Genomic DNA, 23,691 nt, shown 5'->3' on the forward strand with positions numbered 1-23,691 from the left:
ACTAAGGCTGATGCTGACAGTACTCTATACACATACTGTAAGTCCAATAAGTTTCAATGTCTGTAGTGCATCCAAAAATGAATGTTTTCTCATAATGTATTTGCCCCAAAGCAATCCCATGTATATGACTCAATTTCTTCATTTGAGCACAAACTAACAATTTAAGATGCACAGAACATCTAATCACGAGATGCACATAAACCAATAAAATGTAAAATAAGAGATGTGCTTCGCTAAGTAGGCTTACAGTACGCTTAAATGCATCATTTAATTTATTTACCCCTGAGTCTTTAAGATTGTTTTAATGATGGATGGATGTGTTTTTTTTAGAGCTTTGTCATGTTGACCCCCATACAAGTAGATAACATGGTGTCATTTTAATAAAAAAAATTGTTTTTAGCTGAAGAAAGTACATCTAAAAAAATTATGTACTACTCCTTTAAGTTTTCGTTTTGAATTGTACTGCAGAGGTTTTTCATGATGTCGTCTGTCGCCATCTAATGGCGGTAAATATATTACACTTTGTTTATGTTTGTATACAAACCTTATAATGATACAAAAATAACATGTAAAAAGACTCGGTTAAGGCTCAGATGTTAATCTTAATAACAATATATTTTATTGTGAAAATGCCTTTTAAGATATATTAAAAAAAGACATGTCTGTAAAATCTTGAATGAACATACTAGAAATTAATCGTTTTTCAGATGTTTACGCATAAGATCTGTTGGAGGGTATTTTAACTTAACGAAATTTATCAGAAGTGAGATAAAAAAAAAAATAAAGAAAGCCAAAAAAAATCTAGATTCTAAACTCAAATCTTCCGCTTCGCGCGAGACTCCTCCTCCTCGTCTGTGATATGACGTCACCTAACTTACGTAGACATTTGATACTCTAGAATTGCCACTCAAACAAGAAACTTATTCATTTTTTATGAAACGTGATTATATTATTCTTGAGGGTCTTTACACTTTAGCTCTAATTTATATTTTTAATTTTATAATGACGGATTTTATCAGAATTAATGTCACTCTTTAATCTGCGATTCTGATAGGAGCAAGATTAGGCACACAAAATGAATGAACAAATATTTATTTATTATACCAATTTTATATACAAATCTACAACTCATAAGATGTTAGCTTAACTTTATGTAAAAAACCTACATTTAATGCAATTAATAAAGAAATTGACAAAAATATCTCAAAAAGTTAAGACCAAAACCATCACGATGAAAATTAAAAATGTTCAGTTACGTTTAATCTCATCGATGTAGTGCAGAGTGGCAAACTAGCTGGAATTCTGCTCTTTAGTGTCAGAGCCACACCACGTGTTGTTTTGGCTCTTCAACACACATTTCGCCTGTGACGTCTTAACAAACCGGATGATGCCTTGTTTTCACAGAATAAGTTGAAGGTTTTAATCGACGGTTTTTATTAAATTGACAAGAGTTCAGGTACAGTGAAACAGCCAGTTTGCTTTAAGTATACTGCGCTTTTGCACCTCGCGTGTCATACGTACCAAACATGGAAGTGCACCGCAATGTTATGTAATATTTATGTATGTATTTGCATTTCACCTGTGAATCCATGAAATATGCCTGACGTTACGTGACACGCTATGCAGTCGGTTATTATAACATGCGAACCTAATAGTAGAGATGAACTATACGTATGCGTTTGTGTATTTTGTTTATGTGTACAAGGTCATGTGTGCATTGCTCGCTCCCATATGCGTTGTATTGTTACAGTAGAGTAGTAGTAGAGAGTTGACAATGATAATCTATTCTCTATGAGCATATGTGTATTATAGTCGCGTTTTATTTGCAAGTAACACATTTGCAATATAATAATATTTGTATCAAGTTGTTGTTCTGGTCGTTTTGTTCTTTTGTAGTATATATAATTTTTTTTAAATAAATTTCTGTTATACGTCCATTGCACAATACTCATATTAAATATTGTGTGTCTCTGTCTGTGAAATCCAGGTTAAAGTCTTGTAATCTAACTATGAGAAGCATCAAAGCATGATTTGAGACTTTTACACTGATTGACATGATCTTACTCAATAGTCAATAATAAAGATATCAAGATTATATTTTCATATAGGATGACTGTATGTAGAATACAGTATAGCCTTTACAGATTGAGTCTTTCACTGGCAGGGGTCTGTTCAATAATGAAGTACATACTGGTGACCGGAGGTGTGATATCTGGCATTGGTAAAGGCATCATAGCCAGCAGTGTGGGCACAATACTCAAATCATGTGGTCTGCATGTCACAGCTATTAAGATCGACCCCTACATTAATATTGATGCAGGCACCTTCTCTCCATATGAACATGGTGAGCGCAAAACTATTTGATTTTGTCTGTTTTGGTGATTCAGAACGAAGCACAACTTAATTTATGTTTTTTTTATACATACAGCATGTTGTATACAGCTGGCTTTTGTTTATGCTTTTTTTACAAACCAGTATCTTATTTTCTAACACTGATCAACAGGTGAAGTATTTGTGCTGGATGATGGCGGTGAGGTTGACTTGGACTTAGGAAACTATGAACGTTTTCTAGACATCCGACTAACCAGGGATAACAATCTGACCACGGGGAAGATCTACCAGTCTGTTATAACAAGGGAGAGAAAAGGCGAATATCTGGGGAAAACGGTACAAGGTGAGTTAGACAGTGACATTTTGAATAAAAATAAGAAATATGATGAAATAATCCCTGTCATACCGATGTTTATTGAGCCTGTGATATGCAATTTTTATTTGCGCATCAATGTTTATTGAGCCTGTAATATGCATATCCTCTATGGCCCTGTTCCAAATGGCGCACTTCATGTGGACTTTCGGTCTCGTGGCCTTAAATTGTGCACGCTTACTTAGTCTACAAGTCCGTAGGGTGTCCCATCTGTCATTTTTATGCTTTGAAGTGTGCTCATCAGCGCCCCCTTTGCACCCTTGCACCACACACTGCTTCAGGCTTCCCGCACTTTACTAATCCAGAAGTCCTTGCGAAAGAGCAATCAGACCCATTCGACGACGCAAGGGAGGAGTTCACACTGATGGGCAACTTCTCTTCCTATTTCCAGCGTGACGCTCAAGTCTGTCCCAAAATACGACTCCGGTGCTCCCTCGTAGACTGTCGTCAAGGGTCCCTAAGGTCTGCACTACATGATGTCATCAAAGTGTGGACTCTAAGGAAGTCCATAAGTCCAGAGTGTGCCATTTGGGACAGGGCCTATGATTATGCTAATGTTTACACTGATTTTATGTATAAAGTGGTATAATACAGTGTCACTAAGGTGAATATGGGTTATTTTTTACAGTGGTACCTCACATTACTGATGCTATTCAGGAATGGGTAATGCGCCAGGCTAAAGTCTCAGTGGACGATGATGGTATTGAACCAGAAGTCTGTGTCATTGAGGTTAGTCTTTTTTGTTTGTTTGTACTGTATCTTACTGTAGTACTAAACTATTGGAAACAGTTTAACTTACATAGTACCCATCATTTTTTTTTCTCAGCTTGGAGGTACAGTTGGGGATATTGAGAGCATGCCTTTCATTGAGGCTTTTAGGCAGTTTCAGTTTAAAGTGAAACGGGAGAACTTCTGTAACATCCATGTCAGCCTGGTTCCTCAGGTAGGAAGAAGAGGCCCAAAATTGCCATCCTGCACGGTTTGGTTTATAATAATGCTGTAATACACACAATTGAAGTTGATGCTGTACATAGAAGTCTTAATGCTTGTTTTACATTGTGGTCTGTGGATGCATTTTCAGCCTAGCTCCACAGGAGAACAGAAGACCAAACCCACACAAAACAGCGTTCGGGAGCTGCGTGGACTTGGCTTATCTCCGGATCTGGTAAGTCTGATGTCAGCATCATATCTTAGTGTAAATTCTCTTTATTTTTTTTAAATTTCTGAAGTTACTTTGTTTTTTCTTGGCAGATTGTCTGTCGTTGTTCCACTCCATTGGAGACGGCTGTCAAAGAGAAAATCTCCATGTTTTGCCATGTAGAACCTGAGCAGGTAGTACAGTACATTCAAGTCATTTTTAAAAAGTAGCTTTTTTATTTTGGGCAGATGCTTTTATCTCAAACTCTTTTATCAGTACAACATTTTTACATTCTTCGTATGCAATGCCTGGGAATCTAACCTATGATCATGGCATCATGCTTTACCACCTGAGCTATTCATGCATTGTTCTTAGAAGACCACTTCTACTTAATGTTTTTATTTAAACTTATTTATAACTCTGCAGGTGATCTGCATACATGATGTCTCTTCCATCTACAGAGTACCTTTACTCTTGGAGGATCAGGGCATAGTTGACTACTTCTGCCGCAGGCTGCATTTGCCTGTCGAAATGAGGCCATGTAAAATGCTTACTAAGTGGAAGGAGATGTTAGACAGGTTTGAGCTGTTTGCATACTCTGTACTGTCAAGTATCTCATGACGATTTCTTTTGAGAGGTCTGTTTGTGTTCCCAGATCAGACAGACTCTTGGACCAAACGTCTATTGCTTTAGTGGGAAAGTACACGAAACTGTCAGATTCATATGCTTCAGTGATTAAAGCGCTGGAGCACTCTGCTCTGGCCATTAACTGTAAGCTGGAGGTCAAGGTATGGTATAACGTATTAGGCACAGTTGCAAGAACTCTTATGAAATATATATGGGGATTTTGCACATACTTAACATATTGCTACTTAATTTCAGTACATAGATTCTGCTGATCTGGAGCCAGCTACATTGCAGGAGGAGCCGGTGAAGTATCATGAGGCGTGGCAGAAGCTCTGCAGTTCTGAGTGAGTGTATTCTTAGAAAGCTGTTGCAGTGTTAGCATAAACCCTGTGGTAAAATAATAGGCCCATGTCTATTATTATGGGTCATATTAGTGTAGGGGACAGCGGGGCACATCCTAACGCTTTTTGACTTTGGCTCTATCATTCAAAAATATTTAAGTTAGATGAATAATTTTTTACAAAATAAACACACACACACACATCTCTGCTACAAATGAACACTTAAAGTTTGTTTGTGGGACCTACTGTTATCGTACAATTACATCGAAAGTGACAGGACGTTACAACTTACCCCATAGGTGGGGTTAATTGTAACAAACAGAGAAACTTTGGTTTACACCTAAATAATTCAATCAAATTCTGTCTATATACTAAAGGTGGATATTGTTAATATATCTGCGTATAATAGATAGATATCCACACATTCATCCATTCATGATCCTTCATCTAACCATCCTTGTATTATGCATCAATGCATATAAATAGATTTTTTTGAAAGGACTGCACAATTAAAACAAAAAAATGATAATTGTGAGTTATTTCCCCTGATATTTTATCATTTTGATTAATAGTATTGACATTTCATTATCATTGTATACTGGAGGCTTAGTTGTAACGCTGTGTTACAACTAACCCCGCTGTGTAAAAAATGTTTAAATCCCAGCTATTAGTTACTAGGAGTTGCAGACATGTTTCAAAATTGTGTTATGTTTTATGTAACAAGACAGTGATTAAAATAATATAAGGTTGGATTTGGTGACTTACACAACTCAAAAATAAAAAATAAAAAAAACCATAAGATGAAGAAATTTACTTTTATGGCTTCAAAACACTCTTTGTTAAATATTTTAAGCAAAACACATCAAAACTTTTCACAAATTCACAGAAGATCAGCTTCTATCAGTAAGAGAAAAAGACCAAAAGCACAGATTGCTCTGTCCTGAATATGTAAAGTAGCTGCGTTACAATTAACCCTGTGTTAGTTTGTGCACCGCTCACCCCTGCTTCCTCCTGATTGGTCAGTTAAAGCTTTCAGTGATGTGATATTCCTCAATAATTACAACATGTCTGAGAATTAAATTATACTGGTATGCTCATCCAGGTTCAATTAATGGTGGTATTTAAATGGTTGACAGAATGAAATAAAAGCAAATGAAGTATTTCTTCTCAATCACTATTTTCCCAGTATTTTGTGGCTGTGGAATGAAGGGGATATGTTACGTGTGTGTATTTATGTATGTATGTATGTAGTCTGCCAGTAGTTTAAAATAAACCTCTACAAGGTAATATAATACCTCTGTTCCATGTTGGGTCCATAATTGGCTGACTGTACATTATATCTTGCATAACAGTTTAATAGAGAAATGGTACAACCAACAACATAGCTCTGTTTTGTCCATTTACATAAAGCATCTTCATTTTAGTAATTATCAAGATTAACTGACAAACAGATGTATAGTTTAACAAACACACCTTACATTTTGAGACAAAACAATGGCACTGATATATTTAAAAATATGTCAGTGCAGCTGATTTCAGTAAGGATAACTCAAACAAGCATTTTGGACTAGATTTAAGCCTTGTTCAGGAAACCACCCTACCATCTAATGATAAGGCTCAGTTTTTACAGGCTTGGTTTATCTTAAAGAATAAGTTGTTTACTGGTTGTTAATTTGATTATTACTTGATGAATGTTTATTTCAAAATGCCTATATCGACTTCCATTATCAGTGGAATTCTTGTTCCTGGAGGCTTTGGCGTACGAGGTACTGAGGGGAAAATCCAAGCCATCAACTGGGCGAGGAAACAGAAAAGGCCATTTTTAGGTAACGGATTTTTGTTTATAAAGCAAGAAGTACAGCACTAATATTTCTTATTTTAAAACACGTCGCAGCTAAATTGAAATAGCCCTGTTTTGCAGGTGTTTGTTTGGGCATGCAGCTGGCGGTGTGTGAATTTGCTCGTAATGTACTTGGTTGGGAAGGTAAGCAAGTACATACAGTAATAGTTTATTAAAAATGTATTTACTGTGTGAGTGTTTACTTTTTCTTTTCTCTTAACAGATGCCAATTCTACAGAATTTGATCCTGAAACAAAGCATCCTGTGGTGGGTATTGGTTTGGTAAGGTGTTTGCATCATTGTGATTGTTCCATTTTTATGGTGACCTCTATTTGTGTAATGCAGGTGATTGAAATGCCAGAGCACAATCCTGGGGATAAGGGAGGAACTATGCGGTTGGGAAAAAGGCGGACTATGTTCAAAAGCACCTCTAGTATCATTCGTAAGTTTTGATCTTTTGTGCCTGCAGGCAAATTGTAAAGGTCACAAATCACAAAAATAGAAACTGGGATAGTCGCAGGTTCTTATGTAGCTTTGCATACTCTGCATATCTTTACTGACATTTATTAGTTTGTTTGTCATTATTTTGTTGTAGGAAAGCTGTATGGAAATGCCGAGTTTGTGGATGAAAGGCATCGTCACCGCTTTGAGGTTCACAATCAATTATTTTATTTCAATTATTATTTTTGATCTTTCATTTGGTTTGTTCAGTGTTTTTTTAAAATATATATTTATTACAGGTGAATCCAGAACTGAAGCATCACTTCGAGGAGAAAGGGTTCAGATTTGTGGGGGAAGATCTGGAGGGGGAACGAATGGAGGTCATTGAACTTGATGGTCAGTGGATGTTCAATGTCTTTGACTTTAAAAGTCTTAGTTCAGTATCAGTCAGATTTTTCCTCTGACTATTATTTTCTCTTTCGGCAGATCATTCTTATTTTGTTGGTGTGCAGTACCATCCAGAATTCACCTCTCGTCCCATTAAACCATCACCACCTTATTTTGGCCTTCTACTGGCATCATCTGGGAAGCTACAGAACTACCTGCAGAAAGGATGCAGACTCTCACCTCGGTGATTCTTGTCTAGTTAAATTTGAAGTCATGAACATTGAAGGATTAGTTCACCCAATATTTCAAGTTTAGTCATTATTTACCTTCCCTTGTGTCATTCAAACCCCCAATGTATAAGCAAGATGCTTCCATTCAAAGCCTGAGAAGAGGCAGTCATGACAATGTCAAATATGGAGTTTTAAATGACACAAGGATGAGTAGATAGTGAATATATTTTAATTTTTGTGTGAACTATCCCTTTAATGACAGTCTCATTGCACTATTTATAGACTTAATAGACTAACTGAAGTCTTGACCACAGATCGAAGTCTTCTTTATTAAAACAAAGTTTTACTTTTCTGTTTTAGGGATACTTACAGTGATCGGAGTGGCAGCAGTTCACCAGACTCTGAGATCTCTGAAATTAAATTCCCATCACTTTCTTAAAAGGGTCACTGAATGTGTATTTATTGCAGTATTCAATTAAATTATGAATTTGAATAAATTAAAATAAATAATAAGAGTAATGTGAGGTTTGTTGTTGTTGTTGCTAAATGGGAATTTGACATATGCAGACATATAAAAAAAATATGCAGACATATTCAAATGCAAAACATGTGAAGACATGTCATGTAGAATGTAAAAAATTGTGGATTATTCGTATATCTGTATTTTTTAAACACTTTTTTTACACACCAAAGGACTTTTGGTTTGTCATTTTTCAACTGTACTTTTATTTTGTTAAATCGCATTCCCTTCATTCTCGCGAGCTTTCCGGGCTCCGTTAACCAGAAGAGGCGCTTCCGAAAACAACATCAATTTTAGAAGACCTTTTTGCATATTTTCAGCTGAAAATGTCGAAGATCAGAAGATAGTACACAATTTTTTGATCAGGTATTGCATTACTACACCATCTAACAGGGTTTACATAAAACGAAAGCAAAAGCGTAACGTGCGATTGTCAGAAATGTTTACTTGTTAGCAGCTAATGTGACAAGCGTTCATCTGTTCTGGTGAATTACAGTAACAATTTTAATACTCGAGCTTAAATACATATTCGTTAACTAGAATAACTACATGTTTAAATGTCTCTCTTGCATTCCGATTAACTTAGTCCTGATTACAATAACTCGACCACCTCAAAAGACATCATAAGCTAATTCCGTTAGCCACTGAAGCCAAATGACAGATCTGAAGTTGATGCTGTAGCAAGATTTTATAAGGCTTTGGTTATTAATTCTGTAATGTGTGATTTGTTCACTTGTTTTATCTAAATTGTTAGTATTTTACCGTCACCATATCTTAAAATCACTTATTGACAATGTCGAGTCGGTTCATTTTCACCTACTACTTATTTTTATTTCCTTTTAATCCTTATGCGTTTGCTTAAAAGTTTATTTTTCGAACCTTTATTACCTATACAATTATTATTCGACAATCATCCTCGCACATCTTTTAATGATAGGTGCGTCGGAAAAAAACAAATATGGTCAATAATCAGAAAGAACTGTAAGATTCCGCACAATAGCAATCTTGCAAAAGTTTCAAGAATGTATTTGTTAATGTTCAGATCCCATGAGTACACCTGATACTTTTGATTGATAGTGTGCGGGATCTTTCTGTTTTTTTTTCTGTACAATTATTATCTATTATTAACAATTATATAACTAATGTTTATACATAATGGTGCACTTAGAACTTGTTCTTTCTGTCGCTCCACATCCGGTCATATCCATCAAGTGTGGCAAACAAATCTGATTTATACAAATAATTTATACAACTGCACTGATCCGATCATATTTAGCAAGTGTGAACAGGAAAAAAAAAAAATCTGATTTCTAAAAATCCATTTAAAGCTAAATTGTACTTTATGAATCCAAGAATACGATCCTATTTAGCAAGTGTAAAGAGCAAAAAAAAATCTATTTTTATGTCCTATTCAAACCGCATTAATGGAAATCAGATTTGACATAGTTTTAAAAGGACACTCCACTTTTTTTGGAAAAAAAAATCTTATTTTCCAGCTCCCCTAGAGTTAAACATTTGATTTTTCCCATTTTGGAATCTATTCAGCTGATCTCCGGGTCTGGCAGTACCACTTTTACCATAGCTTAGCATAATCCATTGAATCTGATTAGACCATTAGCATCGCGCTAAAAATAACCAAAGAGTTTCGATATTTTTCCTATTTAAAGGAGTAGTCCACTTTAAAGATGGGGCCCATTGACTTGCCATATAATTTTTTTCCTACTATGAAAAGTCAATGGACCCCATCTTTAAAGTGGACTACTCCTTTAAAACTTGACTCTTCTGTAGTTACATCATGTACTAAGACAGACGGAAAATCAAAAGTTGCAATTTTCTAGGCCGATATGGCTAGGAACTATGCTCTTATTCTGGTGTAATAATCAAAGACTTTGCTGTTGTAACATGGCTGCAGCAGACGCAATGATATTATGCAGCGCATGAAAATAGTCCCCTGCTATTGAAAGTAACCAAGGGGACTATTTTCGGGCAGTGCATAATATCACTACGTCTGCTGCAGCCATGGTACGGCAGCAAAGTCCTTGATTATTACACCAGTATAGTTTGCATTGACTTGCATGACATTGAATCTTTTTTTTTTTTTGCAGCGGAATAGTCTTGATTCTGTCTTATAAGAGGCTAACGACAGATACCTGTTGACCGGCATAGTATGACCCAGTACCCATCACAGACCAGCCGCTCTAACTTCTATACTGTTGTGAAAGCAGAAGCCTCCTCTACACCACCCATCTCCATGAACATGGCCAACAGTACCGTCGCCCCAGGCAAAGTTCCAGGCACTCCTGGGCCTGCAGGGAGAGTGAGTCCTGAAGGTCCTCAGGTAATAAGGAGCCAAAATATATTGTGCATTAGCGTTCCTGTTTTATATGCTTGTTTAATGTGATCTTTTTTAATAGGTGCTCAGTAAGAAGAAGCTGCAGGATCTTGTGCGGGAAATTGACCCAAATGAGCAACTTGATGAAGATGTGGAGGAGGTAATTACGACTAAATTTTTTTTGCTATGAGCCGTATTAAAAAAGTTTAACCTGTCTGTCGTGATGCCATTTCCCTGCAGATGCTCCTTCAAATTGCAGATGACTTTATTGAAAGCGTGGTTACTGCTGCATGCCAGCTCGCCCGACACAGAAAGTCAAATACTCTTGAAGTAAAGGATGTCCAGCTGCATCTTGGTAAGGGTTTTGTTTGAATATACCGTCCCTTGTCTGTTTTGGAGTGACATTATCTTACTGCAATATTGCATTACAGAACGCCAGTGGAATATGTGGATACCCGGCTTTGGTTCAGATGAAATCCGGCCATACAAGAAGGCGTGCACCACAGAAGCCCACAAACAGGTCAGCCATTGCTCTTATTTCCAAATATTTGTAGTTATAAAATAAATGAACATACTTCTATCTCCAAACTTCTTTGTCTGTCTGTCTTCACAGAGAATGGCACTGATTCGCAAAACAACCAAAAAGTAGCAGGATCTGGAGAATCAACCTACATTTGTTTTTGTAACTTTTTCCTGTACGTTTTGGAAATGAAGATGGTTTGAACCTGTAAATGTTATGTTAATCAGAGAGGCAGAATGCACTGTACACGGTGTTTACAGTATGATTCGGTTGACATTTCACATATTCAAAAGGTGAGCAGCAATTTACATAATTTTCCTGTACAGTTCATGTTTGTTAAAACCATCATATAACATTTTGCCATGTATATTTTCGGAACCCATCTTGGTCAGGGTCCTTGAGCGCCTTGGTGCTATATTGCCGTGTTTGTTATCTCACATGCAGACCTCCTATTAAAATTTATTAGTTCTTCTCGTTTTACTTACAAACCACTTTTTAGTCATATTACATCTAAGGTCGACCAGTCTTTGTCATCCTCAGCTGACATTAGTAGCTATGCACAATTACCAGTTGCCATGTGTCTTTTGTTCATAGTGTTCAGTGTTATAGATCTTTTAAGTAATGCTTCGTAGAATCAAAGACCCTTAGTGTGTGACTTTGTAAAAGTAATTTTTTACTAATTATATGCTGGGTATAAGGTGTAAATCAGTTAGAGAGGAATTATATATGTGTGTGTTCATTTAGAGGTATTATTAACCCTCGCTATGGATTTGTGGGTGGATTTAAACATTTTTGAGGAGTTTGATATAATTATTTTTGCTCATGTATCACAGTGTTTTACAGTTACCTGTTTTCTTCTCATGAATTAAAGACACACTGAACTCGCTTAACAGGTTGTGTTTATTTTTTGGAAAAAACAAAAAAACAAACAATGAAAAATTAAAAAGGTGTGCACATACAAAACTCAAATTGGGTGCAGATGCAGGACAAAAAGGGTAACTCTTTACTCTTTCCCCGCCATTGACGAGTTATCTTGTCAATTAAGAGAAAAAATTTCCCTGCTAATGACATGCCTTACCCTACTTATAAAAAACTGAAGCAAAAACAAAATTCTTTTACAAAAATGCAATTTTTGCAATTTGGTATTTTTGAAGAAACCTACCCATATTTAAAAGGTTATAAAAAGAGAACAAATGAAGATAAGATTAAACTTTTTTACCATTTTGTTTATTTCTTTGTTTAAAAATATGTCTACAATGACTATATATAAAAAAAAATATTTAGAGGCAACATACATGATATGTAGATGTGCTGCTGTAGTCACTTACAAATGCATAGGACTTGCTCTTTAATACCTTCTGCAGAATCTTATGGATTTATAAAGAGTACAGTCTGTACTATTAAAATAAATGATCAAAAATAAATTCATATTTGGCGAGTTATATGACTAAATAAATAATAATCTCACTTGATTCCAGTGTAATAACTTATGATATCGTTTTCTGAAGGTAATAAGAAAAATAATAAAATTATCCGTAGGAATATTTGTGTAATATTTTGGAAATCTGTTTTTTTTGTACCATACATTTTTTTATCAATCCATCCTATGATGAATTTCAAATGAATTAAGTTCAATCTTACACCTTGGGCTCTTGAGGTATGCTTGTTTAGAGTCCAACCAACTTAGTGTTAAGGATAAGGACCTATTAAGAGCTCCATAAGTTAACAAGCGCAGCTCTTTTTTTCCTCAGCGGGTTTGTCTATCTGCACCCTCTGGAGATTTTCCATCGTAGGCCCTGAGCTTTTGACTCCGTCCCAACCCTCCCGTAATTGCACCTCTCCGGTCTTCAAACCCTGATAAACCCTCCGGGTCAACAGTTCAAAGGCCTCTTTCACATTGTGACCAGTTTTGGAAGAGGCCTCGATGTAAGGAGCTCCCAACTGGCTCGCAAGTTTTTCGGCCTCGGCCCGGTCCACCGCCCGCTCTCCTGCCTTTGCTCGGTCGCTCTTGTGTCCCACCAGTACGAAGAGTACATTGTACGGATGCACGCGCTCGCGCACCTCATCGTGCCACTGCATCACGTGCTCAAAAGAGTCACGGTTGCCCAGGTCAAACACCAGAAGACCACCAACTGAGTTACGGTAATAAGAACGAGTCACAGACCTGGAAACACAAAACCATTCAAAATATTAGCAACAGCATAACCTTTAATCCCAGAGCATCAACATTAAAATTGGGTACTGTGCCTTGGGACTGGGGGCCCTGAGTTTGTGCCAAAAGTACACTTTCATATCTTAAAATACATCAGTGCCCTTTGTTTTCCCTTAAAATGCACACAAGTTATGTTTTAGTAAGGCATGTTTGTTAAAACTATTCATATTTCCTAATTAAACTAAGGCCTAGTCCTGGTTTAAGGTAATCCCTGTTCGGGAAACCGCCCCTTTATGTCCTTAATTTTTGTTGGGGGGCACTGTACACAAGGGGTGCCGTATGTCGAAAAAGTAAGAACCACTGCCTTAAGAAACAAGGTTGAGACTGTTCCAGCCTTCGTCTAGCAATCAACCTTTTGTAGCTCCAAAAACGCTTAAGAATGAAGGTGCTTAAAGGGTGCTTTGTTTCCAACCCTCCACCTCATGAGCTACCATCCTGCAGATTTTAGCTCAAACTCCAATCAAGCAAAGGTGAACCATGCAGCTAATCAAGGTATACAGGATTGCTTGATAATTACAGACAGGTGTGTTAACTGAAGTCTGCAGGACAGTAGCTCAACGGGAGCAGGGTTGGAGACATTGAAGGACCATTTTTGGTTCCTTCAACTTCATTTTTATTAAAAGGTTTTTAAAGAACCTTATGAGGAGCTGCCATCAAAAATGAGATAATAATAGTAACCTATGCTCTTGGCATGTATTATACGTTCCTCAAATACCTTTGCTTCAAATAAGCTTAATCCCAGCCTCAGGCAATTCTGAAATATCACCTTTTTGGCAGAATCCACTAAATGCCACATTTATTTTTTAGCAAAGTCCTCTAAGTGCATGGACGATAAACTAGATCAGTGGTTCTCAAACTTTTCCGGTGTGCTGCCTTTCTTGGTTACAGTGCATCCCTACGTGGCCCCCCCAAAAGAAAATGTATGACATAAAACATTCTAAAATTTATAGTTTAAATTAAACAAAACATATTTAATTTTACAATGTATTGCTGTTGGTTAGTTGCCTTATTTTTCTGAGGTTTCATTACACAGAATGTTTAATAAATTAATGTATTTTTTTAAATGTCATAAAAGTGCGGCCATCCCCCACACAATCCCACCGCCCCCAGTTTGAGAACCACTGAACTAGATGAACGATGGTGTGGAAAACAACCATGGATCACATTCAAACTTGTGTCCCTTGTGAGTACTTGGACCTGAATACAAGCAGAATGTGGCAGTGCATGAATCACAGCGCCCCCTAATGTGTGGTTCAGTTTCTTTATTTTTACATACGAGACGTTTCTCAGTGTCAAGTAAGGATCCTCGAAAGCCAGAATTTCGAGGATGCTACGTCATCGACGTCCGTCGAAGGACTGTTCTAATGTTGAGGATCCTCGGAATTTCAGCCAAGGACTGAGTCCTATGTTCGAGAAATATCCCATATACAGGAAAGGATACATATGTGTATCCTTCGCGCGCTGAAATCACCCACAATCCTATGCACGCAGCGCCGAAAGCACACCTTTCATTGACACAATGACGTGCAGTTGCTAGCCTGTTCCATTTACGTGGTTCTCCGAATGCCTAAGAGGAGCCTAGCCTCTGAAGGAAGTGACTTGTCCTGCCAAGGAAGTATCCTTGACATTGAGAAACGGCCTGACTTTCATCATTTGCAATGTTTCTAGTTGCATATTTAGTGTTAGGGTTACAATGTCTTGTCCAAAGAAGTGGATTTTTTGGAGGGGAGGTTATTGCAAAAACATTGCACTTAGAGGGTTTTGCAGCGAAAACAGACAAATTGGTTAAATTCCAATTAAACGACTAAGTGACCTTTGTGGAAAAAAAGGCATTTCAATAACTGACTAATAACCTTTTTATGGACATTAAAGTGAAAGTCCTTAACATTAGAGTCTGATAAAAATGCTCATTTAGGCTACAAAAAACATCAGATGCCCTTAGAGCAGGGATGGGGAACCCTGGTCCTGGAGGGCCACTGTCCTGCAGAGTTTAGTTCCAACCCTAATTAAACACACCTGGAAAATCAAATAAAAGTCTTCAGGATTACTTGGAAATGAAATTCAGGTTTGTTTGATTAGGGTTGGAACTGGTGGCCCTCGAGGAACCAGGGTTCCCCACTCCTGCCTTAGAGGGTTTTGCATTTCTTACCCTTTTTATAGTCTAAATCAGTGGTGACCAACCCTGATCCTGGAGATGTACTGTCCTGCAGAGTTCAGCTCCAACCCCAATCAAACACACCTGCACCTGGCAATCAAGCATTTCAGGGCTACCTAAAAATTTGAGTCAGGTGTGTTGAAGCTGGGTTGGAACTAAAATATGCAGGAGGGTAGATCTCCAGAAACAGGGTTGGTCACCTTTGTCTAAATTATCTTTTTCACTACAAAGGGATTTTTGTGCAACAGAACGGTTCTGTGGAAGTTAAGGGTTTGTATGGGAACCATATAGCCTGAGTGCAGTGAGTCAAGAAGTTACAAGCAATGACTCAGTGGTATAAATAAAAAGATGAAGTGTCCTTATTAACTTACTGGAATTTACATCAAAACCCCCCATGTTAAATTAACACTCTTAGGCCTGGTTTCACAGACAAGGCTTAGCTAGGCTCACCGTAACAGTGAGTAGTTTTACCTTTGGTTGGGACTTGACCCTTGATTTCTTGTTTTAACCCTATAATACAGCAGTGTCGTGATGGTTTCTGTATAGAATACAAAAATTAACTGACACTGTGTATATTTTTAACCCTTTGGGTGTGGATTACAAATGCAGTTAACACTAAAGGTTTTGCTGTGAATATAATAGGAAACACACAGTGATAAAGTCATCTATGCTAAACAGTACTTTAAACTTTAATGGTTTAATGTGTGATGGACTTCCTGGAAAATATGTTATTTGCATACTGTAAACTTGATAAGCTATGATGAGCAACAAGTTTCACAATCTCATTTTTACAGAAGTAAGAAACTCACACTCAGTTTTAGAAAACTTCAACGAATTAGAGAACATGAAAGCTTGGAGAGACTGATAAATGCTTACTTAAATCTCTCTTGACCGGCTGTATCCCAAAACTGCAATTTCACCCGTACCCCAGGTTCCACCTCTAGAAAGTGTACGTAAAAGTCCACTCCAACTGTCTGGTTTATGCACTCCAGAAACAGGTCCTCCGTGTAACGCTTCAGCATGGATGACTTGCCCACGGTTGAATCTCCTAGCATGATGATTCGAAACTGGTACTGCCACAATGTCAAATCCATGACTTGTTGACAAGCAAAGCAACTATAGGCAAAGGTTGATGAGATGGTGATGGTTGTCACTCCACAAGAATCCTTGGAGGTCCTGACAAAAGAAATTATTCAGCAGACCAATCTTGAGGATTTCATTAAAAGCATTGTTAGAGATGAACCCATACTTCCCCAGCGTCTTCTCAAGAGCGTTTCTGTATGAATGTTGTGGGGTGGGACCTGACGGAGTTGATCTTCTGCTTTAATCTTTGCCTGTTCATACTTGTAAGTGGGAGGAGTTTGTGCGAGAGGCTGGGTTTTTAAAGAACAGGAATTTTATCCTGGGCCAGAGGGAGTGAGCATGTGGTATCATATCAGGACAAGCCCTGCATTTCCTGTTGTGCCCATTGCAGGGCATCTGTGACAGACACAAACATACAATACGGAGAAACTGAGCCTTTTAAAAAATAGATCAACCATGGCAATGTTTCCCACCCAGGTCATAACCTTACTGGAAGACTTCCAATGTTGTGATAAAATCACCCTGTTTTAGAAGCATTCATTGGTTTATACAAGGTGCAATGAAACATAACTGACTGTCACCACTGCGAATTTAGTTAGTTTGCTTTTGAACGTTTCTATAATTGAAATACTTTCCAAACAGGAGGTGCACAACAATGGAAGCACTTCCCATAGGACACAGGATGGATTGATGCCATGCAGTCATACAGCATTATATGTTTTATGTATATAGGTAACTTTATGACTCCAGTAAGGCTTTTATTTTCATTGCTATCCACATCGTTTTACTATGAATGTTTGTGTATGTGCATGCATGACGTGTCATTTATAGGCCTGTGCAGACATTTAGCAGCAAGTTATTTATTTCCGGTTAGCATGGGTGGAGATTCAATGAAGAAGAATAAAATCTTTTATTTACGGAGGGAGAAAGAAAGTTTGAAACAGAATCAGGTGAGTTTTAAAGCTCCAGTAAACAATGCAATGTTGAGTTAGTAAAATAGGTTAAAATGACACAGTTATTAATAGAAGATTAGTTAAAGAATTTCTCTAACCAAACCTGATTTGCTAGTTTGTACTGGCCTCTATAGGAGGAGTATAATTTTTTTCTTTGTTAATAACGTCACACCCTGCAAAGGGAAGTTCATGCTTTACTGCAAGTCAAGAGCAGTAAAATAGTAGGCCAAGACAAATACACATTATGTGCTAAATTTTTGTCGCCAAGCAAAAGCAGGTTTTGATACTATCTAATTAAAGTCTAATATATTGTAGTCATTAGGTTTAACTATAAACTCTTATTTTTATAAGGATGAAATACTTTGCATTTAATAAGTTCATGGACAGTCTGCTTAAAATATGCTGGGTGGTAATACTTTTTCCACTGTCTCTATCTTGCTCTCTTAAAGAGTAACTTAACCCTAAACCAACTTTTTTTAGTTAATGATCTGTAAGAATGGGGCTTTATTAGTGCTGTTCATTGATTTTAGTAAGTTTTTTGACATTTGGGTATAAAGTGTTTCAATACTGCAATATATGGTGTAAAAACGTCTGAGTGCTGCCCTCTTCAGGTTAAACGGTGGCTACTGCAGTTGAATTTTCCTATTGGATGTTGGGTCCAAAAAATTACTCGTGACGTAAGCAGATTCAAGCTCACCACACCCTTGTTACGATCTCACCACACACTAGTTCGTCCCCTCTTTCTCCGTTGGGATCTTCACACTTTTCTTGCATTTTTCAAATATTGCTAGTGGGTGGAGTCAGGCTCTGACCAGGGGTTTAGTTACACTTTAAGAGACAAACGCTGCGTCCCAAACCGCCTACTTCCATACTATATAGTAGGCAAAGAGTACGAGAAGTAGTGCTTTTCGCCTACTATATAGTATGGAAGTATGTGGGTTGGGACGCAGGGAAAACACTCAAAGCGTTCTTGATTAAAGGTCACGTTCTTTATGATCCCATTTTTTAAACCCTAGTTAGTGTGTAATGTTGCTGTAATAAATAATACCTGTAAAATGATAAGTTCACTCCCAGGCGATATTTCTTTAACATAATTCGCCTTTCAAAGCCTACAGCGAACGGCCGGTTTGGACTACAGCCCTCTACTTCCTGCTTTAATGACGTCAGTAGAACGTTTTTTTTTTACTAAACTCCGCCCACAGGAATACGTCAGTTGCCAGCTAAGCTAATGGCAAGCTAAGCTGGTATCGAATCACAACACACTTAACAAACTACACAATCAGAACTCGATACGTTTTTCTGAAGGAGGGACTTCATAGAACAAGGAAGACATCAGCCCGTTTTTAGGACAGTGAAAACAGCGCTATACAGATAACAAGTTAAGTAAATTGTGTGAAAAATACTGTTTTTTACACGTGAAACATGAATACATGTTATATTGCGCACTGTAAACACAATCAAAGGTTCATAAAACACAGAAAGAACAGGACTTTTAATTCACTGTGTCAAAAGTAATACAAATTTTGACATTTTGGGGGCGAGACCTCGAAGTAAAGCGTTTTTAATTTGCTCACCAGCATTTGGTTTTGAAGTCGTAACTCACGGGTTTAATGGTGCATTCCAGGCAGGTTTTTAAACCCGTGAGTTACGACTTCAAAACCACGACTCACGACCTTATGCGTTCCAGGCAGCCTGTAACTCGTGTTTTTACAACCTTCTACCGGTGAAAGTGCTCTGGAACGGCAGTCAAACCCGTGACTTCCCACCCGTGAACTCGTACTAGATCGATGTACTCCCAGTTCAAAGTCGTGAGTCGTGGTTTTGAAGTCGTGAGTTACGGGTTACAGGTTGCCTGGAACGCAGCATAAAAACCTGCCTGGAACGCACCATTAGGTCTGGTCACGTTCCACTTCCCACTTGTTTTGGTCACACTTCCTACCAGCAGGAAAAATACATCTTTCAAGCGTGTGATCCTGCTTATCTTGTTGTGCAGGTACAGTATTGAGCATGTTCAAATTTATTTAAAACACACAAACACACGCAAAGAAATAAGACAGAACAAAGTTTTTGATTGTTTTATATAAAAATCACTATGCAAAACACGTCGAAGTCAAATGAAGTCAATTATTTTGGGGAAATGGACCTTAATCAAAACACTGCTTCACAGTTCAGATTTGTTTGTAAGCATATTTTCTGGCATCTTTGCAAAATCTCAACCAACACAAATGTTTTTAATATATTTTCATATCTACAATTTATATTTGTGATCGAATCTAGAAATTAAGTTTGTTTCATCCCATGCAGCCTAGGTAGTAGAGCCACCTAGTGGCCACATTTATTTAATGACATGGCTATTTGCATCCCAGCAGATGTCACCAGAGACCACCTAAATCATTTTAAGTTTTTAACAACTTAAATTTACTGGAATTTGCATTTTAGTGAAACGATATGAAACATGCTTGTTTTGCATTAAAATTAGTAATTCGGTAGGGTTAGGGTACAAAAAACAAATCACAAAATATCAGAATGAGAATGGGCTTTACTTGTGTAAACGTCATTGACACAACGTGAGTTCGTATTCATTTTTTTAACGTGTAAGAATTTCAGACACGTTCTGCAAAATTCATGAATGTGTTTTGCGATGGTTCGTCGTTTTTAGTTTATAAACAGTAGCTTTTATTTGATGCACTATTTTTCCACACTTTTTGGTTGGTGTTGGCCCAACCGAATACTGCTGTGTTGATAGATGCTTGTGTAAGATAGCAGTTAATAATTTAATGTAATTATAAGACATTATAACAATTTAAAATGACTAAGTGCATTTTAACATTCGTTTATAATATCCAAAATTACAGCACTTTGCTTTTATATAAAACATAATTTTTTTGTAGAAAATGTATTTTATAAGCATAAGATTCAGTATTATTGAATACTTCAGTGGTTTCAAATAACATAAACACGCATCCTCTAAAACTATATACTGATTAGTAACATGTATAAAACACACATCCACAATACATTTATGGACAACAAAAAACAGTAAACAAAACTTTCCTGGTCAACTAAGCAAAGCAGAAATGTTTTTTAAACACAGATTTCCAAAAATCTCCCATGCCTTTACTTTTTGTTACCACCAACTGTGCTGTTACATGCTGGTCCCTGATGCTTATAATAACAGCAGAATTCATTGTATGTGTCACTGTAATGACCACATCATGCATGGCACATTCATGTCCAAGTTAATGTTAAATATATAAATATAAATATATACAAAGTTCACTACATTAATGTATTTAATTTAAAATTACTGTATGCTCCATATACAGTGGCAAGAAAAGTATGTGCACCTTTTAAAATTTCATAGTTTTCTGAATAAATTTGTCATAAAATGTGATCTGATCTTCATATTGGGTATTGACAAACATAATGTGCCAAAAAATAATAACACAAACATATCTAATCTTTCATGTCTTTATTGAGAACAACTAAAACACTTAAAAGCTCTTGTGGAAAATGTATGTGAACCCTTGAGTTAATGACTAAAAAGGGGTCTGGTTTTAGCGCACATGGAGCCTGGTTAAGATAATACGTTTGGAGGTGTGAACTACAGCTACTTTAACTGAAAAAAAAGTCCCACTTTTGGAGATTGCTCTGTACAAGAAGAACACGCTTATGTGAGCCATGCCTCATCAAAAAGAGATTTCAAGAATTGTTGCTTTACATAAAGCTGGAAAGGGTTACAGAGTTATTTCAAAGTCTTTAGAAATGTACCAGTCTACAGCAAACAAGACACTTTGGGACTGTTGCTACTCTACTAAAAAGTGGGTGCCCAGTCAAAATGACACCAAGAGCACAACAAAGACTCATCAATAACGTTAAAAGAAACAACACCGAATAACAACCAAAGATTTGAAGGCATCATTGGAACTTGCTGCTAACATCTCTGTTCATGAGTCTACAATATGTAAAACACTGAACAAGCAGAGTATCCACAGAAGGACACCACAAAGGAAGCCACTGCTTACTAAAGACAACATTGCTGCATGCCTTATAAAAGAGAACATTGACACTCCATAGCGGTATTGGCAAATTTTTTGTGGACTGATGAAACTAAGATGAATGAACTATTTGGAAAAAAACATACAGTGCTACATCTGGCGTAGAAAGGGCACGGCATATCATCATAAAAACATATGAAATAATAGTGGAGTAAACATTATGATTTGGGCCTGCTTTGCTGGATCACGGCCTGGCCAGCTTGAAATCATTGAGGGGAAGATGAATTCCCCAGTATATCAGACAATTCTTCAGGATAATGTGAGAATGTCTGTACGTCAGCTGAAACTGTGTAGAAAGGGGGTGATGCAGCAGGACAATGACCCAAAACACAAGAGAAAGTCCACAACAGAATGGCTTCAGAAAAACAAAATCCGCATAAAGGCATGAAAAATTTGATTTTCTGTGTAATTATTTTTAGACACATTATGTTGGTCAACACCCTTGACTAAGATGAAGATCACATCACATTTTATGACACATTTATTCAGAATAAAATGAAATTCCAAAAGGTTCACATACTTTTCCTTGCCACAATACTTAATTGGTGTAAACTTTTTCTCTGGCAATGACATAGCACAGCAGTAAAAATATTATCCACATTTTTAATAAAATTAGCCAATGTCCTGCTTTCTTTAAAAACACATAGATGTTCTTCAAAACAGCAAAAAAGGCATAGACCAAGGGTCTTCTATAGCAGATGCCACCCTGGCTCAAAGTGGTTCATGGTAAGCATGCAATATTGGTTGTACTGTCTGGGGCTCAGTATAGATCACATTAGTCTTACATTGGTTAGTATGATGTGTGACTGGAGTACAGTATCCATTAGAGATCACTCTGTGTGCAGGGCAATCGTACTGTTGTTGTGTTGTTGTGCACTCTGTGGATCGACACACGGGTAGGTTGGGGTTATGTCGACTGTGCACTGGCGAGGATATGAGAGAGTCTATGGGAGTTTCACCAAAGGGTGTTGCATATTCTGGTTCGGGGGGCAGAGGATAAGTGTATTCAGAAAGTGTTCCTGGAGTGTCATAGTGGTTGAGGGCGTAGGGGACGGTGTAACCCTCTTCCATCGTGGGTCGGAATGTGAGACCTACCATTTGCCCTGCGACAACATCGGGCTCAGCATAGTCTGTAAAAAGAACAGAAAAATGGGGTGATGGATTATTTCGATTGACTCTGATAAGACCCAGGGGCCGGCTATTTTTTCAGCCCGCTCATATTGAGATATTATTAAACTCCCACATGATCTCACTGGCCACCCACCACAATGTGTCCAACAGTAGTTAGGGCTGTGAAAGAGGCTCTACTTTCTTTCTGTCTTTGCCTCCTCCTCTCAATCCTTCACTCACTCAGCAGGAATGTCAAGAGGATGAAACTGCTTTAATTGAAGCAAACTCTGTCTGTACCACTGACCCTCGGGTGCTTCTCATACCAACCCTTTACTGAAAGCTCTGTTGGCCAAAGGGTGATGGGGAGGGTCTTCTTCTCGTTTAATTTGGGCTCCAATTAAAGAACCCTTTCAGACTACAGTGCACACTAAAGAAAGGCACATTTATGCTGCCACTGAGCAACTGGTGGGCTTTCTAGTCTCAAAAAACTGGGACTAGGACGAATTGACAATTTTGTAGTTAAAATGTGTGCCTTTTTAAATATCTCCATTCACACTGCACTTTGGTCCCAGAAAAGTTCCGTAAAAGGCTTCTGTGTGAACACAAACACGTCCCGTAAATGTTCTGGGATCGCTCTCATTAAGAGGACCTGGTAACATTCACGGAAAGCATTCTGTGTGAACAAGAGGCAGAAATAATGCCGAAAAGAGGAAAGCCATAGTGAGGACATGAGTGCAAACACAGATTCCGGAAAATCAGTGGCAAAAAAATCTAATGATCCCGGACAAATCCCGGACGCATTTTCCGTGAATTTTCCGTAATCTCTGTGTGAAAAGGGTTAATAATTGTAACCGTTACCATAATGTGAATTTGGGACCAAGGGGTGTCATTCCTGGTCTTTCATCTTTTTATGATCATTTTAATGTTCGGAGTTCTGCTGGCAGTCCAGCTGTGCAAAAGCACATAGAATGGGGTGAGCAATAACGGGGTGGGTAGGGGGTGGCTTTTACAAAGAGGTCAGAATGACTACTTGGCTTTCC

The 23,691-nt window shown here is 37.6% G+C and overlaps 4 protein-coding genes across 6 annotated transcripts in view; 2 read left to right on the plus strand and 2 right to left on the minus strand.

Moving 5' to 3' along the window:
* The first annotated feature begins 1,315 nt into the window (after nt 1-1,315).
* On the plus strand, nt 1,316-8,221 carry ctps1b (CTP synthase 1b). 3 transcript variants are annotated; one of them, XM_065298443.1, is made up of 18 exons: nt 1,316-1,456; nt 2,165-2,344; nt 2,504-2,674; nt 3,333-3,433; nt 3,531-3,683; nt 3,786-3,869; nt 3,956-4,036; nt 4,269-4,420; nt 4,498-4,630; nt 4,725-4,813; nt 6,542-6,636; nt 6,732-6,794; nt 6,874-6,917; nt 6,996-7,092; nt 7,246-7,301; nt 7,391-7,487; nt 7,578-7,722; nt 8,069-8,221. In XM_065298443.1, the coding sequence occupies exons 2-18, from the start codon at nt 2,179-2,181 to the stop codon at nt 8,145-8,147; spliced, it is 1,806 nt and encodes a 601-aa protein (XP_065154515.1). In that variant the 5' UTR covers nt 1,316-1,456; nt 2,165-2,178; the 3' UTR covers nt 8,148-8,221. The 3 variants fall into 3 exon arrangements, with proteins under 3 accessions (XP_065154515.1, XP_065154517.1, XP_065154516.1); XM_065298445.1 differs by having other exon boundaries at nt 3,531-3,647; XM_065298444.2 differs by having other exon boundaries at nt 1,371-1,560.
* Nucleotides 8,222-8,434: 213 nt separating this feature from the next.
* taf12 (TAF12 RNA polymerase II, TATA box binding protein (TBP)-associated factor) lies at nt 8,435-11,970 on the plus strand. The gene is made up of 6 exons (XM_065298447.1): nt 8,435-8,594; nt 10,334-10,566; nt 10,643-10,720; nt 10,801-10,915; nt 10,992-11,080; nt 11,174-11,970. Exons 2-6 carry the CDS (start codon nt 10,396-10,398, stop codon nt 11,207-11,209), a joined length of 489 nt encoding a protein of 162 aa, XP_065154519.1. The 5' UTR covers nt 8,435-8,594; nt 10,334-10,395; the 3' UTR covers nt 11,210-11,970.
* rab42b (RAB42, member RAS oncogene family) lies at nt 11,963-16,792 on the minus strand. Its single transcript, XM_065298446.2, has 2 exons — nt 16,324-16,792; nt 11,963-13,244 (listed from the first exon to the last, which is right to left on the minus strand). Exons 1-2 carry the CDS (start codon nt 16,539-16,541, stop codon nt 12,803-12,805), a joined length of 660 nt encoding a protein of 219 aa, XP_065154518.1. The 5' UTR covers nt 16,542-16,792; the 3' UTR covers nt 11,963-12,802.
* A 2,800-nt stretch (nt 16,793-19,592) lies between these two features.
* LOC135788940 (discoidin, CUB and LCCL domain-containing protein 1) overlaps nt 19,593-23,691 on the minus strand; it is a 34,520-nt gene continuing 30,421 nt past the window's right edge. The window contains exon 15 of the mRNA XM_065298442.2: nt 19,593-22,671. Coding sequence (XP_065154514.1) covers nt 22,253-22,671 — 419 coding nt within the window. The 3' untranslated portion in view covers nt 19,593-22,252. The remainder of the gene's footprint in view (nt 22,672-23,691) is intronic.

This window comes from Paramisgurnus dabryanus, chromosome 13 (genome assembly GCF_030506205.2).
Source record: "Paramisgurnus dabryanus chromosome 13, PD_genome_1.1, whole genome shotgun sequence".
NCBI classification, from domain to species: domain Eukaryota; kingdom Metazoa; phylum Chordata; class Actinopteri; order Cypriniformes; family Cobitidae; genus Paramisgurnus; species Paramisgurnus dabryanus.

Bases quoted from the DNA above. Each gene is read 5' to 3' on its own strand.
- ctps1b (XM_065298443.1), top strand. From the start codon at position 2,179: ATGAAGTACATACTGGTGACCGGAGGTGTGATATCTGGCATTGGTAAA. The intron at 6,795-6,873 runs GTAAGCAAGTAC...TTCTCTTAACAG, and splicing joins TAATGTACTTGGTTGGGAAG to ATGCCAATTCTACAGAATTT. The intron at 6,918-6,995 runs GTGGGTATTGGT...TGTGTAATGCAG, and splicing joins CTGAAACAAAGCATCCTGTG to GTGATTGAAATGCCAGAGCA.
- taf12 (XM_065298447.1), top strand. From the start codon at position 10,396: ATGACCCAGTACCCATCACAGACCAGCCGCTCTAACTTCTATACTGTT. The intron at 10,721-10,800 runs GTAATTACGACT...ATTTCCCTGCAG, and splicing joins TTGATGAAGATGTGGAGGAG to ATGCTCCTTCAAATTGCAGA. The intron at 10,916-10,991 runs GTAAGGGTTTTG...ATTGCATTACAG, and splicing joins GGATGTCCAGCTGCATCTTG to AACGCCAGTGGAATATGTGG.
- rab42b (XM_065298446.2), bottom strand. From the start codon at position 16,541: ATGGATTTGACATTGTGGCAGTACCAGTTTCGAATCATCATGCTAGGA. The intron at 13,245-16,323 runs GTAAGCATTTAT...TTGTGTTTCCAG, and splicing joins GCCGGTCAAGAGAGATTTAA to GTCTGTGACTCGTTCTTATT.